This window comes from Pelobates fuscus, chromosome 7, assembly GCF_036172605.1.
Source record: "Pelobates fuscus isolate aPelFus1 chromosome 7, aPelFus1.pri, whole genome shotgun sequence".
Lineage (NCBI taxonomy): Eukaryota > Metazoa > Chordata > Amphibia > Anura > Pelobatidae > Pelobates > Pelobates fuscus.
The window spans coordinates 143,687,600-143,706,085 of record NC_086323.1 but is presented as its reverse complement, the minus strand read 5'-3'; the positions used below and the strand labels follow the sequence as shown (position 1 = coordinate 143,706,085).

At 41.5% G+C, this 18,486-nt stretch overlaps 1 protein-coding gene across 1 annotated transcript in view; it reads right to left on the bottom strand.

Annotated features, from left to right (window-relative positions):
• Positions 1-551: 551 nt before the first annotated feature.
• The window catches only part of LHFPL4 (LHFPL tetraspan subfamily member 4), a 112,246-nt gene continuing 94,311 nt past the window's right edge, over positions 552-18,486 (bottom strand). Inside the window, exons 2-4 of the mRNA XM_063426746.1 lie at positions 17,609-17,845; positions 15,845-15,861; positions 552-1,835 (exon numbers count right to left, since the gene is read on the bottom strand). Coding sequence (XP_063282816.1) covers positions 1,827-1,835; positions 15,845-15,861; positions 17,609-17,845 — 263 coding nt within the window. The 3' untranslated portion in view covers positions 552-1,826. The remainder of the gene's footprint in view (positions 1,836-15,844; positions 15,862-17,608; positions 17,846-18,486) is intronic.

Genomic DNA, 18,486 nt, shown 5'->3' with positions numbered 1-18,486 from the left:
AGTGCTCAAGAAAAAGGTGATCACTCTCTAAAAAGAGGATTGTGGTTAATTGTACATCAAATTCAAACATTTATGCAAAAGCAGATGAACAAGAAAAATCCCCAACTCAACTAGTCAACACAGTGTATTTCATTTAAGTTCGTTTCCCCTCTGCCATGTAAACTTATTTTGATATATTATTTCAATTATATCTATTTAGTCAAGTAGGAGATTTTTTTTGCTAATTCAGCTGTTTTAGCTTACATTTTACAGTTACTGGTCAATTCACAGTTTAGTGAATACATGTCAGTATTTAAGGTATATTTCTTTGAAAACCATTGTAGATGTAATATAATTATTGTAACACATGAGATCAAACTATGACGGTGCATAAAATCCAAAATAAAGTAATTTGAACTTAACCCCTTAAGGACCAAACTTCTGGAATAAAAGGGAATCATGACGTGTCACACATGTCATGTGTCCTTAAGGGGTTAAAGGGAAACCATCACTTTCAAGGGCATTTAATAAAAGAGATATTTGAGGTGTGAAAAATGTAGAATTCCTTCTTTTTTTTTATCCTGAAATCAGGTGCCACAGATCCTGTGAATTGTTATAAGCTAGGTTCTTCACACCTGACAGCCAGCACAGAGAAGAGGAGAAATCAAATGTTTTAATTTTATTTTACTTATTTGCATTGTGTGCCCTGGTTGTGCCTAGACTAATCTGAATTGTTATGTAATTTGCTGAATCTTTGATATACATTTAAAAGGAAAAGGAGCGTCATTTAAAAAAAAACTTTGTGATTTTTTTTTATGTTTTATTGAATGGTGTAATTTTCAGAAAAGTGATGGTTCCTCTTTAACCAAAATCATAATTTTCTCTCAGTAACAAACCTACTCCTTAGCCAGTAATGAAAGGGTTTATGGACCCACAAGCATTTGGTCTTGTGTTTAGATTGTATACTCTAACTGTCCCTCATTTACCTCTCATCACAACAGAAAAAGTAGACAACACATACCAGTCAGAAATTCTGACAACGATGACAACGTAACATGATTCATAATCCCTCTTTTTGTCTTGTTTTTTTTGTTTCTTTTTTTTTTTCATACCATTATGATTTTTCTTTTTTTGTGACTGATGTGTACACATAAGTATTAAACAATTCAGTGTACCTGCTGAAAAAAAATATCCCCACACGTTTCTGTACAAAAAGTAGGTATCGAAATCTGAATGAGTGATCAGTTTATCCAAACATCTACCTACGGTGGATTCACGTATGTACAAAGTTGGCAGAGTTTTGATTTTCCAGCATTATAATGAAATATCCTCGTTATTTTATGGGCGGTAGTTCAGGATAGGCGGTAGGATTTAATCAGCGATATAAATACTTAAAACATATTTTTTATCATACTTTTTTTCTGTTAAATGTTTTACAAAATTGCAAAGGATTTGCCATTTTACAGCCTGTTCCATGTTTCAAGGAAAGGGATGGAAAAAAATGCATTTGATAAGCAAATGTGTTTCATAGCAATGCTTCCTTTTTTTTTTTTTTTTTTTTGTATATCCGTGGTTGCAGTTGATTTGCAGGAGCTCAGTTGGCAATCACTGGTTGCTTTTTTTTAAAGGGACTTTGTTTGATCACAGCGCAGGCACCGTCTCGAAAAGGGAAGATTTATCTTCAAGGCCAAGATGCAGATCCAGAATCTAACTGAGGTGGGCCAAGGCAATGTGGCAGAAGACAGCAATACAAGATTAGGTTAACGATACCAATGAGGGGTAGTGGGCAGCTAAGAGACATTCCTGCTTTGGATAGGGTAACGATCTCCCCTTCTTTTTAATTTTCTTTATATCCTCTGTGAAGAGAAAGCAAAGGACAGGGGAAAAAAACATAATCGGTTAATCAGTATAACATTTTAAGTCATACATTTAGTCACAAATTATGTTTTTTAATCAGGAAATAATTTACGAGAAAGTTTACCATATCTAACTTTGTAAGAGCACACGTTTTATATGAAGCAATTGGCGATAGATTTTTAGAAAAACATTTTTTTTCATTTTCTTCATTCTTAAAAACTAGGGGGAAAACGTCTAGTCCCCACCTATACTAACTTTTAGGTGTAATGTTGGCAATCCATATTGAGATACAAAGTACATCAGGGAAGACCATGAACAATCAAGGTTTTTCGCTAAATTTGGATTTTCTCAGAATTAACCTGGGAATTGAAAATTTTAAGAGAGGAAAATCTAAGTTTGAAAAAGAGTAGGAATCATTTTTGTGATCTGGTTAGTCTAAGCTAAAATTTGGAATGGTCTTGTCAGTTTTCAACTATTCCCAGTTTAAAACGTAGTGTCATTACGTCCTAACAATACAGCGCTTTAACACGGTTGGGACACATTGACACGTCCTGAAGTTTTGGTATGAGCAATGTTAAATGAGTGCTGATATTAGCAGAAGGCTTTCTTAGGAAAAAGTGTTGGTTCAGGGGTATGGTTAGGTGTAAGGTTGGGCTCAGTGTGGAGTTAGTTTTAGGGTAAGGTAAGATTTAATGCTGTTTTAGGGATAGGGTAGGGTTAGGGTAGGAATACAGTTAGAGTTAGTGCAAGCACAGGGTTAGGGGTAGTATTGATATAGCATTAGGGGTGGGGGTTGGTATTGAATTAGCGTTTGCAACCAAAAAATTATTTATGCGGCATTTAAAAGTCAGGACTGATACATTTATCTATTTTTAGTTTTTACTTTAATTGTACTGGATGTGATTATTTTCTTTCAATTTTTCCCATTTATAACATTTTATTACCCATAGGATATTAAAAGAAAGCACTTGCTGTCCCTCCCCCTCCCCCCCCAATATATAATATGCATTGGGGCACTTAAAGAGAAACCCTTAATTTACAGTGGAACAAACCTTATTCTAGGTTTTGTTTTGATTCAGAAGTTGGACAACTGTCTCCATCCTTAAGGGGTTTTGTAAAACACAATAAGCCACATTTCCAATCATTTAATGTAGCCAATGTGTAATGAATCATTTTTGCCACTAGATGCCACTGTATCATTTCAGCTACCTAAAACAGCGAATATTCTAGGTATTAGATACAAACCACACTGAAATGATAGTATATTATGTGCCTTCTTGTACGTGGAGCTCTGGGAATCTCGGTTCTATTACTTGTGGCAATTGTATCAATACGAACATCTCTGCTGACTATAACAGAAAACAGTAATTTCTATGTTGTCTGTGTGTAGGGTTTTAGTGGTAAATTGGAACAGGCAGAAGGAATACAGTAATTATTAATATTGGGGGGAAAAAATATTTTCAGATTTTAATTTTATTTTTTGCTTTTGCTGCGCCTCCATGTTTTGAAATTCCATTTCTCGTAATGATTAGCTAGCCTCCAGGCTGGTTATGCATCATGGGAAAGGTAATTCAAAAACATCTGGAGTACCACGATTAGACATCACTGGTTTGGACAGCGTCTGTGACTAAACACAGTGCTTTATATTGCTGTGGTATGTTTAACTGGATACGTGTGCAGCCCATTTACAAACAAGCAATTTCTTCCACACTTTCTCAAAAATGATGTCCAAAGCTTGTTGAACTCAGTATTTCCCAGCTTATATCTGGAGCATGTATACATTTGATGGAGCCTGTACTAGCAGTGTATGTTCTAAATTAGAACACTGATTGAGCAACCAATAGATGGTAAGCAGGGTAGGAATCCCATTTCCCATTGGCTGGTCAGTTTGCCAACCTGAGGCTTTTATTACCCCCATTAAGCTGTGACGTGAATGCCGTCTCCATCATGAAATCGTGTTAGACATTTTTATTTTTAGCTCAACACCCACTCACGGTTAGAAATTGCTTTTTAGAGCCTGGTAGGCAATGGCAGAAAAGGAATTATGTATAAATATTAGATACGTGATTTAAAAAAGTGTGAAACTAGGTCTCTTGCCTCCATTTGCAGCACTATACACAATCTTCTAAGTATCCGTTGTGTTTAGGGAAGTGACTCCTAATCCTGGGTCTGGACCCGAAACGTGCCCCCTTTCTCCCCATTCCCCCTCCCACTTTCTCCCCATTTATGCATGTTCACGTGAGTGTGTGTGTATATATATATATATATATATATATATATATATATATATATATATATATATATATATATATATTATTTTATAATACATATAGCACCAGCAAATTCCGTAACGCTGTACAATGGGTGGACTAACAGACACGTAATTGTAACCAGACAAATGGACGCACATGAGTAGAGGGGTTGAGGGCTCTGCTCAATGAGCTTACATGCTAGAGATATATAAATATTTATAAATTAATTCCCTATAAGCACTATGTATAAATCACAGCAGAACTACAGAACTACAATGTTTTTGTTCAGGAAAAAATACACTATATTTGTGGCAATTAAATAGGAGACATACTGTCTCCTGTGAGTTATATTGAAATCACCTTCAGATAAAAAAATAGAACAAACTGCATTGAAAGGAGTGAATAGGCCCAGCATAAATAAAACATTCTGCAGAACCAAACTAGCAATGTGATTTACTGCAGAAACCTCATTTGACTCTGTTTCCCAGCCAGACTAATGTAACACGCCGAGCCCTTTGGCTCCATTCCTTGGCTACACTTTGTCCAACGAGAATACTGTAATGTTTAGACGAGAGATTTGGGATAAAATGTGATTTTTCAAATGCAAGGAGAGAGCAACCTAAAGACACACAATCCGATAGAATCCACACACACAATGCTCCCAGATATAGTTGAAGAAAAGCAATACATTTATTATGTGCTCTTTCATGCACTCTACATGTTAACATTCGTTATACCACTACCAGCCACTGGATTTTTAAAAAGAATCTGCAGATGATTGTAAAGGCACAGTGCAATTACCAGAAACAATACAGCTTAACCCCTTAAGGACACAACTTCTGGAATAAAAGGGAATCATGACGGAATATTTCCATCATGTGTCCTTAAGGGGTTAATGTAGTGGTCCTGGTGTCTATAGCCTGTCCTTGCAGGCTGAGCATTATAAACACTGCCTTTTCAGAGAGCCTGCCACTAGAGGTGTTCTTAGGCAGTAACGTAGACAGCCACTAGAGGTGCTTTCTAGTCCAGTGCTGCATAGTGTGCAGCACGTACGCTCTGCATGGAAGCGCTGAATGTTCACCATAGAGACACATTGATTCAATGCATCTCTATGAGAAGTTGCTGATTGGAGCAGCGTGGCGTTTTGGCGTGCGTACGCAATAGCTTTCCCATACTATCCTATTGGAAAGCCTTGGATTGGCTGATATCATAAAAACTGATGATCTCAGCCATGGAGGCGGAACCAGCTGCAGCGACACCAGCACTGCGTGGGAAAAAAGGTGAGTAAATTACCTTTCCATTGCAATGCAAGTGGGGCTGGGGACATAAATAGTTAAACACTATAGTGTGAGGAATACATGATTATATTCTTGACACTATAATGTTCCTGTAAAAGGATATTTTGATCTCCTTCAGAATGGTTGATTTAGTGGTAATAGTAGTAATCTGGGCACTGAATTGATACCGGAGAAACTGACGGAAGCCAAGCACAGAGAGATGGACACAGGTTTCTTCAGGAAGGAAGAGATTCTTTATTGGATCACCGATCGGGACTCAGAGGGACTAGCGTCACCAAAATACAGCAAAGTCTGAGTACTGAATACATAGAGTACATTCCTTATATAGCACTGTAGCTCCTCCCACAATTAACTACACCCACACATACCCTTAACCTATTTAATGAATAGAGTCTAAACTCATCCATCCGGTCTAACCACGTGGCTCATCTGATACAAAGGAGAGGGACGCGTAATTCCAGTTCTTACATTCCTGCACCTGGTCAGTACAGTGATGACAGTATCTTAGCTACGTGTAATTAACCAACTGATACTACAAACACATATACATACATATGCCTTGTGGCAATCTTAGCCTGCTAAACTTGTATTTTACTGGAATTACATCACATTCCCCCCTTTGATGCCTCTGATATTTCACAATTACTTGAGGCATCACTTAACCTTGGTTTGCATATACCTCAGGTTACCATGAACCAGACCAGACTTATCTTATGATGTGAATCTTCAACATTCATCTTCTTGCATTGGTTCTCCCTGATCTAGAGCCTTATACTTATATATCGCCATTATCTGTGCAGCAGCCTTCCTCTCTGCTATACTTCCTATCAGGCTTTGCACAGACCTAACTACTAAGGGTATAAGACACGGTAGGAGTAGACACAACAGTAAAATCAGTAGGACTCCACCTACCACTGCCTTAAGCCCTCCAAACCACTCATACCAGCTACCAAACCAACTACTTGGATTGTACCCTTTCCATACCTGAGTAGGCACATGCGCTAGTTTAACCATATGGCTAGTAAGCTCAGCTATTGCTTGCCCTTCGTCATCTATTTGAAGACAGCAATTACTTAGGTTAAACTTCCCACATACACCTCCCTCTACTGCCAAAAGGTAATCCAAGGCTAATCTATTTTGGTAGACTGCTGTCCTCATCCTGGTGTTATGCTTCGCTAGAAGATTGAGCGCCTGTGATGTTTCATTAGTGATAATCTCAACCACCGCCTGTAACCTTATAATGCGGTTGAGCATATAAATAGGGGTCCTGTAACCAAAGGTACCATCCTCAGCCCACGTGGCTGGCCCATAGTAATCTATAATACGCTGGGGAGGCCATTCATCATCTTCCCAGGCGCCTATCTCTATGGGTCCCCTTTTCTTCCTATGATTCACATCATACACTTTAACACCTAAAGTCTCACCTGTTTCAATCGGTAACAAGAAGAAGGATGGTTTGAGCATACCCAACACACATGCCCCTTCCCAGTCCTGTGGCAGCTCCGAATAGGCTTTCTTACCACAGATCCAGTACAAATTTGCTGGGGCTCTCCAGGTAGATGTGATGGATAGATCAAACCACACATCCTTTAAATTGGCATATCTAGCAAACGGGTTAGATGGTTCTGAGACATTTGAAGCCGACCACCAAGTTGTATTCTTTGTATCATCATCATAAGCTTTTTGCCCTATACAAGTTAATTCTCCTACAGAAGTATTATACATTATTCCTTTCCTTGCTATGCAAACATAACCTATGATGGAGGTCTTTAATCTCCACTCAGATTTACCTCTAACACTCATATGATAATCGGCTTGTGTAGATATTAATTGGTCAACTGCCTCAGAACCGGACATTACCTCCTTTGCTTCCCAAGGCCATTGGTCTCCCATGTTAGTACCTCCACACACATAGCAGTTGGTAACATTAAGACTACCGGCAATACTTTCAGCTAGATCGATGAACAGGTTTTTAGCATTATGGGGGATCTTATTATCTAGACTCATCTCTTCGTAAAAGGAATGGTATACTTGATGAGTCTGGGAGGATACCGTATCAGTCTCTATTCCTATAAACAATAATGTCCCAGGATCTAAACCCGTCCCGTATATTTGAAACCCAAATAAATTTCCATACTTATCTAAGAACTTGTCGGGGTTATTAATGAGTATATGGACTGGGTTGCATTCCATAGACTTACAATAAGGGCTAGTCGGCAACTTAGTCACTATCATGTCTTTGTCTACTGTCTGTCCCCAAGTTGCCCACCCCACACAAGACCAATATGGGCAAAAGTTATAATCTCTATTTGGGCATCTAGGACTTACATATTTATTTTTGCTACTGGGACAAATATATTTATCGTTAGACCCATACGTCCTCTCCCATCTAAGATCCCCACATACATTCCACGGCTTTCTACCACTCGATATCGCTTTACACGCATCAAATAGCAGAACACCCGAAGAATGTACGGATTCTAACACCGTTTTATTAATTAGGGTCCCCTGAGGATCTCCATTCCTGAGAGTCAACCAAATTGTACGAGGCTGATACTCCGGACTGAAGCACTTAGGTTCTCCTACTCCTAAATGGCACACACTATAATCTATATTTAAGTATCTACATCTCGATACATCTCCTTTACATTCGTATTGTGAATGCCAAATTAGGGTTTGGGAAATATGGTTACCTGTTCTCGTAGTCTTAATGCATACCTCACAGCTAGGAGTGTCGGTACCTCTACCTTCCTGAATATAAAAACACATATAAATAAACACTATCAAAAGCACATCTTTCGCCGTCATCCTCAGTCTTCGTCCGTGCGATGGAACCTCAGCTTCCAGGATGTGAGGGCTGCAGGGAATGGAGTTCTGCTCGTCTTCACAGGTGTCCCTTCGGGACTTTCCTGGCTTATACACTATGTGATGGTAAGCGGACAGGCTTTATTATGGCCTTCTCACTCACACCTGTAACAATAAAATTTGTAATCCACAATAATTCCTCGTTACTCCGACTGAGTAGTGCGTTTTAACCGGATCTTGCAGGGATTCTCTGGATCTGCTGTAACTTGCCAAGAATCGACTGCTGCTGGTTTAACCCTGGAGTGATGTATCCACGGAGTCACTTCTGCTACTTTTATTGCTGTAGGGGTAGACAAAAGAACAACATAAGGACCTCTCCACTTGGGCCCTAACGGTACAGTATTCCACTCTTTAATCCACACTTGGTCTCCTGGATGGTAACTATGAACAGGGGGATAAATATTCACAGGTAATCTATCTTGTACCCATTTCTGTACCTCCTCCATAGTCTTACCCAACTCTACAACCTGCTGCCGGGTAATTCCTTCTCCCAACTGACTCAAGTCCCCCCTTAAGTTACCAAGTACGGGAGGTGGTCGCCCATACATGATTTCAAAAGGAGAGAGGCCCATCCTTCTGGTAGGGGTACTGCGGATTCGCAATAAAGCTATGGGTAAGAGAACGTTCCACTTAAGTTGGGTTTCCTGACACATTTTAGCCAACTGGTTCTTTATAGTTCTATTCATTCTCTCTACCTTACCAGAACTCTGGGGTCTATATGCAGTATGAAGCCTCCACTTTATACCAAGCATATGAGTCAGTTGTTGTAGGCACTGGTGAACAAAAGCTGGACCATTGTCCGATCCTATAGAACAGGGTAGTCCATATCGGGGTATTATTTCTCGTAGCAGGAATCTCACAACTTCTCCTGCTTTCTCTGTACGAGTAGGACATGCTTCTACCCAGCCTGAATAGGTGCACACAATTACCAGCAGGTAACGATGTCCACCCGATTTAGGCATCACTGTAAAGTCTATTTGTAGATCGGACATGGGGAGTCCCCCCATAAACTGAACTCCTGGTGGCTTTACTGGTCCTTGTCTTGCATTATTCTTAGCACACGTTACACATCTGCGTACAATGGCCTGAGTCAAGTTGGACAATCTTGGTATGTAGAAATGTTTTCTAAGAGATTCTTCAGTACTGTCTCTCCCAGAATGTGTCCCGTTGTGATAATTTTGGACAATTTCTACCGCTAGCGATGCTGGTATAACTATTCTTCCATCTTCTAGCTGATACCACTTGTTCTCCAGATACTTTCCCGGTTCAGTCTTTAACCACTCCTCTTCTTGAGCTGTATAAACTGGAGTCCATTGGGACAGTGGAGTTGGTATAAGAGCAGCTATATGCCCTACATACTCCTGTCTTCCTGATTCAGCAGCACGCTTAGCTGCACTATCTGCCATCCGATTTCCCTTGGTTACATCACCATCTCCTCTCAGATGCGCTCGACAATGTATGATACCGACTTCTTTCGGCTCCCACACTGCTTCCAATAGTTGTAGGATTTCAGCTGCGTACTTGATTTCTTTGCCTTCTGAATTCAGTAGTCCTCTTTCTTTATACAAAGCTCCGTGGGCATGAGTGGTTAAAAACGCATACTTAGAGTCCGTATAGATATTTACTCTTAAACCTTCAGCCAATTGTAACGCTCGTGTTAGTGCTATTAATTCTGCCTTTTGTGCTGATGTTCCTTTCGCCAGTGGCCGAGCTTCTATCACCTTGTCTATTGTTGTCACTGCATATCCTGCATAGCGGATCCCTTCTTTCACATAACTACTGCCGTCGGTGTAATATTGAACATCGGGGTTCTGGATGGGAAAATCACGAAGATCTGGTCTACTTGAGAATACTTCATCCATTACTTCCAAACAATCATGTTGACTTTCAGTAGGTTGTGGCAAAAGGGTAGCTGGATTTAAGGTGTTTACAGTCTCTAAATGCACTCTTGGGTTTTCACACAACATTGCTTGATACTTGGTCATACGGCTATTACTAAACCAATGATTTCCTTTGTAATCCAACAACGTCTGTACTGCATGTGGGACTCGTACATAAAGTTCTTGACCCAGAGTGAGTTTATCGGCTTCAGCTACTAGCAGGGCGGCTGCAGCTACGGCTCTTAGACAAGGTGGAAGTCCGCTGGCCACTGCATCCAGTTGCTTAGACATGTAGGCAACAGGTCTTTGCCATGATCCCAAGTACTGTGTCAATACTCCCACAGCCATTCTTCTTTGCTCGTGTACATATAAGTAGAATGGTCGTGTGTGATCAGGTAGACCTAATGCTGGGGCACTCATCAAAGCCTTCTTCACATCTTCAAATGCCGTTTGCTGTTCTTGGGTCCATAAGAAGGGGTCGTGCTCTGTACCTTTGATAGCTGCGTACAGAGGTTTTGCTAGTATCGCATAACTGGGAATCCATATCCTACAGAAGCCTGCTGCCCCCAAGAATTCTCGCACTTGTCTTCTATTCTTGGGTATTGGTATTTGGCAGACAGCTTCTTTTCTCTCTGGCCCCATAATTCTTTGACCTTCAGAGATATGGAATCCTAGATACTTGACAGTTGGCAAACACAACTGAGCCTTCTTTCTAGACACCTTGTATCCTGCCTTCCAGAGAATGTGTAGTAGATCGTGCGTTGCTTGCTGACAGATTTCTTTTGTAACTGCTGCTATCAACAAGTCATCTACATATTGTAACAATACACACTCTCCTGGGATGGACTCGAAATCCAATAGATCTTGACTTAGGGCTGAACCAAATAGGGTAGGTGAATTTTTAAACCCTTGGGGCAGTCTTGTCCAAGTCATTTGGCGTTTTGAGCCCGTTACAGCGTTCTCCCATTGGAAAGCGAAAATACATTGACTTTCTGCGGCAATTCGGAGGCAAAAGAAGGCATCTTTGAGATCTAAGACTGTGAAGTAAGTAGCCCCGCCCGGAATTAAAGCAAGCAGGTTATATGGATTGGGTACAACTGGATGTATGCTAACAACCGCATCATTGACTGCTCTTAAGTCCTGCACAGGTCGATACTCATCTGTGCCGGGCTTTTGAACAGGCAGCAATGGGGTGTTCCAGGGGGAAGTACAGAATTTTAGGATACCATACCGTATGAACTTATCCAGATAGGATTGGATGTTCTTCTTAGCCTTCTGTGGGATGTGGTATTGTCTTAGGCTCACTGGATAAACCCCAAGTTTTAGTTCAATTTTTATAGGTGGAATATTGCGGGCCAGTCCTGGTGGGTTGTTCTCTGCCCAAACTCCTGGTATGTTAAATAATGTCTCATCACTCCTAGGGTTTTGGCTAGTCAACACTGTATAAAGTCGCCACTCTTCTTCCTTTGGTACGGATAAAGTCATAATACCTGAAGGTCCATTAAACTTTAAAGATGTTGTTCCATCTGGTAGGAACGTAATCTGCGCTTGTAATTTGGATAGCATATCACGTCCCAGCAATTGGACTGGACATTCAGGCATATAAAGGAATTGGTGTTTTACTACGTGGCCTCCCAATGTACAGAGTCGACTTTTAAGAACCGGTCTTTCAGCACTTCTTCCAGTTGCTCCTATCACAGTAATAGTCCTTCCAGATGGAGGAGCAACTAGATTAGTCACCACTGAATGTTCAGCACCAGTGTCGATCATGAACGCACTCCTTTTCCCCCCTATTGATACATCGACCATAGGCTCCGCTCGACCAAGGGGGATGGAGCCCGGTCGGTATCAATAGTCCTCCATGACCGTGTCAGCCAATCCTACAAAGTCCCTACCTTCTCTATCGCGAGACCTTTGCGCTGCTGGAATATACCTGTCTTCCCTAACACTTCCTCTGTTCCCATTACTCCCTCTATAACCATTACTCCCTCCGGGACCTCCTCTACCTCTCGCTCTGCCTCTAAAGTTTCCGTAGCCTGCCCTGGGTTGGTCTCTCTCGTACTGCTCTCTTTGCGGACATTCGTTCCTCCAATGCCCTTCTTCCTTGCAATACGCACACTGATCCCTACTCAAAGGCTCCCTACTCCATCTATTATTGCCTCTATCTGGGCCCCGTTTATCTACGCCTGCGATCGCTACCGCTAGCATATCAGCCTTTTTACGCATCTTGCGCTCCTCCTCTTTCTTGCTTTCTGTTTCCCTATTCATATAGACCTTATTAGCTACCTCCATTAGTTGGGAGATTGACATACCTGCAAACCCTTCTAACTTTTGTAGCTTGCGCTTAATATCTCCGTAAGCTTGGCTGACAAAGGCGGAGTTAACCATTCGGGAATTGTCTGCGTCTTCCGGATTAAAGGGGGTGTACAAGCGGTACGCCTCCAATAATCGGTCATAAAAGACACTGGGCGCTTCATCGCTTTTCTGGATCACCTCAACTGTCTTCGACATGTTAATGGCTTTCTTTCCTCCTGCTTTCATGCCAGCAATTATAGCGTCTCTATAGGCTCTGAGTTGAACCATATCAGCACCATTTACGTTCCAATCGGGATCAGTGTTGGGATAATGTGTTGCGGCCCATGCTGCTGGATTAGCTTGGTTCAAAGCACGGGCTCTATCCTCTAATGCTTTAATGGCTGCTTGATTTATTCTTGTCCTTTCCTCATTGTTAAATAAAGTCATTAATAACTGCTGGCAATCAGCCCATGTCGGATTATGTGTCTGTACTATTGAGGTGAACAGATCAGTCATGGCTTGTGGTTTCTCAGTATACGAGGAATTATGGGTCTTCCAGTTTAAAAGGTCGGTAGTGGTGAAAGGGACATATACGAAGACAGGGTCAGCGTGTGCCATTTGACCTGCGGCATCGATATAAGCTGACCCGGGATTTAAGCGAAGAGGCATCTGATAGTGCTTTAATTGTTGGGCACCAGTCAACTGTCGGGTTTGGATGGGGCTACGTAGGGAAGCGTCAGTCATGGGTTCCGGTCGGGGAGATATAGGGTATGGGGATGTGGGAGGTTGGTTTTGGGAAAAGGTAGTGAATAGAACACTTCGGGCCGAGCTAGATGAAGCTTGACCGGAAGTCTGAAGTGGCGCCAAATCAGGATATTCGTTTCTAATGGGGGTGGGTTCTGGTTCCGGAAGGGGAGATTTAGTACGAGGGGGGGTGGATCCTGTACTGGAGGAGGAAGCGGAAGTGGATGAGGGTAATGAGGGAAGGGTTACAGGACTTCCTGTATTTGCGTCACTTCCTCTTACCGGAAAGTAAGGGGGCGGCAAAGGGATCTCGGACTCAGGGGGCGTGTCCAAAATGGGCCTAACACCAGCCCTAGTGGACGAACAAGTCCTAGCTACCATGAGGCGACACTGTTCCTCGTGGCATGTCCGGAGCCATTTTGGCGAGTCATTTACGGCCTGTCTCCAACAATCAATATAAGGAAACTGGCCGTAAAGTTCAGGCCTACCTGATACAGCCACGTGTAAGCGCTGTACCAGAGTTGGATCCAAACTGCCACGTGGCGGCCATGCCGCAACCAAAGTAGGCCACTCCCTAGTGCACAAAGTGACCAAACGTACAGGAGACATCTTTACCCCAAAATCACAAATTTTAAATCCCTTTTTAAAATTCTTAACCATACATCCTAAGGGATCCGGAATCGTTGACTGCGACGCACCCATATTTAACAGTGGAACGTCGTCGACAACGATTACTATACACGCGTACTATTCAACAGTCACACCCGTTTCCTCTGGCAACAGCACCACGTGGTACGGTTACCAAGTGAAACGTACACAATAACAATAAACACTCAGGGAATTCCCATACACACACAGCTGCTACACCAGTCACTATATAATCAATATTATGCCCTTTGGCGTAACTACACAGTCACCCACGCTATAATTCTCTATATACGAATTACCCGTCTATAACACACCCCAGTAACATCGTCTTTTACAAATAGCGGTTACAGTACGGTTAGCATAGGTCAAAGCACAAGTTAAGGTCACAATACAATTATTAGTGGTTATGGTGTTAAACATGCAATGGACGACAATGATTAGTACTTATTATACAATGTCAGTAAATATACAGGGTTATGGTACCGTGCACTATAATACAGCAACACACTATTAACACTCTCGCTAGACGGCTGAGCTCGCGCTATCTAACAAGATATACACTTTACTAAAACAATCGTTAACACATTTACAATTCCCAACTAAACTATTGGCCAGTACCTTGAATGGACTACCTAAAACTATATACACCCGTTTTGGTTAGCCACACTGCCCAATCACCACATATACATAGCGAGCTAGAGATCCGAATTTACACAGGCGCCTCTTAGTCGCACTATACAACGAGCTAGAGATCCGAATTTACACAGGCGCCTCTTAGTCGTACTATCAAAAGTCTAGTGGGTTCCAAATTTACACGCCTTCCCACTTAGCCCAGATAGGATGAGAACTAGCGAACCGAATTTACACAGGCGCCGCTTAGTCTCCCGGTCCCTCCGACCTAGCGAACGTAATATACACCCTAGAACGCTAGTCTAGACAAGACACCGGTGTCCGGCTAGGGCTATTTACACCAGGACCCCGCCTGACTAACCAAATCAAACGGTCTGACTAAAGAGCGTTCGATCGAGCGGTGCGCCTTCGCTCCTTCCCTCCGACAGAGGGGGCAGATACACAGATTCAAAAACCCCTTTGGGCCTACCGCACAATCGGTATACCCCTAGCGGGTCCTGCCGTCTAAAACAGCAGTTATCTTACCTCCTCGTTCCTGAACCTGAGTTCACACTCATCGACGGGGACACCCCAGCACTTCTCACGTAGAGGCCGATGATCTCCTGGACAACAGACCAGTGGCGCCGAGACGAAGGGAGGTCCACGCAGAAGTTCAGGGGTGCAGCCGTAGAGAACGTGGGCAAAGATAGACCGTCTCACGCCTCTGCCTCTCAGCTACCGTTGAACGATGAGCTTCCCGGCCAATGCACCAAATGATACCGGAGAAACTGACGGAAGCCAAGCACAGAGAGATGGACACAGGTTTCTTCAGGAAGGAAGAGATTCTTTATTGGATCACCGATCGGGACTCAGAGGGACTAGCGTCACCAAAATACAGCAAAGTCTGAGTACTGAATACATAGAGTACATTCCTTATATAGCACTGTAGCTCCTCCCACAATTAACTACACCCACACATACCCTTAACCTATTTAATGAATAGAGTCTAAACTCATCCATCCGGTCTAACCACGTGGCTCATCTGATACAAAGGAGAGGGACGCGTAATTCCAGTTCTTACATTCCTGCACCTGGTCAGTACAGTGATGACAGTATCTTAGCTACGTGTAATTAACCAACTGATACTACAAACACATATACATACATATGCCTTGTGGCAATCTTAGCCTGCTAAACTTGTATTTTACTGGAATTACATCACAGAATTACTTCCACTCTTCCACCCAAGAAAAACACAATAGTACTTGGATACAAACTATTAACAGAATCTCAACAGGTGTGGTACCTATTCACTTCCTTCCCTATGGTGGTGGACTCTGGACATAAAAAGTTTAGAATATACAGGCTATAAGCATGAAGCATGCAAACTTGAAATTGCAACAATGCGCCCACTTACCGCAGTTCCAACAAAATCTGTAAAATAAGAAAAAAATGCTTTAAGTAAGTGTGTCTGGCAGCCTTGAATTACATTCATTCATTTTCAGGATAAAATGTTAAGTTTTAACGCTATTTAAACTCTGCACTGTGTATGCGAGTAGAGCAATTGAACAAGCTAGCAACTCTATACAGTGGGTCACGTTTTCAGAAGTTCTTTAAAAAATATCTTTAAAAAATGGCAGCAGGCACATTGTTAGGTTCTAAAAGCGCTTGGGGTTTCAGCCCAAAGCAAAGGACATACATGGAAAAAAAGGAAAAACACATGCATATATACAGACAGACTTAATCATGTAATAAACAAACACACACATACAGACACTAATGCAATGACAAAGTCATGACATGTATACAGACAAACTCATGCACAGACATTAAACAGAGGAACAAATGCACAATACAGGGATACATTTATAGACACATTTTTGGACAGAGACATACATGCACAGCCATGTATAATGACAGTCTACTAGATATTCATGCACACTCTTGTTGACTGTAACTCCACTGTTACAATCCACATCATCTTAAAGGCAGGTTTCCCCAAGCCCTAAATCACCCTAAGCTCCCAGCACTAACTTTCTGAACCATAAAGTTACTCCAACCACTATGACCACTTCAGTGATTTGAAATGTTCATGGTGGTAGGAGTGTGGAAGTGCAGTGTTTCAATATGTTGTGTATATTTTTTTACATCTGTCCTCAGAGTGCACAGTACGCTGATCACAGACGTAATTATATTCTCCCTCCGTGTGTGTGCTCCTTACCATTACTTAAAGGAACACTATAGTGTCAAGCATACAAACGTGTATTCCTGACACTAGTTCTGAACGCATAGTTTAGGGGGGGTGGCTCCTTCTACTTCCTTTTTTCCTCAAGCACCGCACCAAACTTGTTGCAACTGGTTTTGTCCCACTCCACCTCCTTGATTGAGATTATCAAATTTGATGATGTCAGCCAGTCCAATACTTTCCCATAGGATGGCCTGGGTACTGCTATATACTTATGCTATTATACATGGTGCTATAATGCAAACACTGAATGTTTTGTCTTGTCATTAAGAACAGCAACCTTTTAAATGGCTACATTTTACAGCTGGCTCTTCAAATTCGCTTCACATTCCAAAGCATCACAACTCTTGTTAGACCACATTTCCTATAATTCTTCACCAGCCAACGATGTCAATGTTGGACACCACTATAAGGTCCTAATAAGCTGTTTCTATATAACGGATTTTAATTTATCTCAAGTTTTTTTTTTATGCCAATTCATACCAGCAATGGGTGCTGTGATTGGCTGAAAGTGGTCAGCAGACACTTTCAGCCAATCATCGCCATCCACTGCTGCACAGGCTAATGCTAACTTCTAAGCATCAAATGGTATGCTGGGGACTCTTGTTTAGCTTAACCCCTTAAAGACCAAGCTTCTGGAATAAAAGGGAATCATGACATGTCATGTGTCCTTAAGGGGTTAAAAACTGTTTAAAGCTGAATGGAAGGACAGCGCCAGTGGACGCTAAGGTACTGTAATTGCTTCACCTCTTTGAAGTGGTTATAGTATCTAAACATATTTTACTTGGATTAAAGGAACACTTTAAGTGAAAGAACCACATACATCAGTTTTGTGAACATGCTGTAAAATAAAATTACAAAACTAACATCAGTATCAGAAGAGAAGATACACAACTGGCCATGTCCTAAATATTCTAATAACTAACCATCTGTTACCTTTATTGTCTGCCTTGAGTTCCTCAAGTAACAAGTCATTCTGTCTGTTTCCAAGGACAAAGGCCAAAAAGGAAAGGATAAGAGCGTTTAAGATGCCAATGATGGCCAGTATGTACGCCCAGCGGACAGAACAATCGCCGAGAGAGTATTTCCCCGTCTTGTCCCCGCACATGTCTCTTATTGTCTCTGCGTCCCACCCATCTGGGAATATCATGCAGGCCAGGACCAGGCAAACAGCTGGTAAAACAAAAGGGAGACAAGTATTGTTATTAAAACATGGATCGTGGCACATAAAAATACTGCATTTACAGGACATCTACTTCCATGCCAAAAGTGGCGATAATGTAATAATACTTAAATACTATTTATATCAAAATCTAGCTTTTTAGGCATTTGTAGTTTTGAAACATTTTGTGTGTAGCTGTATTATTCCAGAGAACGAGAGAGAGAGATTTAAAATAACAGGAGTATTGCAGTATCTTGTAATACTTGTTTTACTGCGCTAAATTAATTTTGGAAAAAAAAACTGGTTTCACTTTCAATCAGATGAAATTGACCTTAAACAATTGTATCTCTTGCTCTGTAAATTGAACTTTAATCACATACACGAGGCTCTTGCAGGGTCTAGCAAGCTATTAACATAGCAGGGGATAAGAAAATCTAAATTAAACAGAACTTGCAATAAAGGAAGGATAAACATTAGATGACTCTTTACAGGAAGTGTTTAGGAAGGCTGTGCAAGTCACATGCAGGGAGGTGTGACTAAGGTTCATAAACAAAGTGATTTAACTCCTAAATTGCAGAGATTTGAGCAGTGAGACTGCAGGGACACGATCTATACACAAAAACTGCTTCATTAAGCTAAAGTTGTTTTGGTG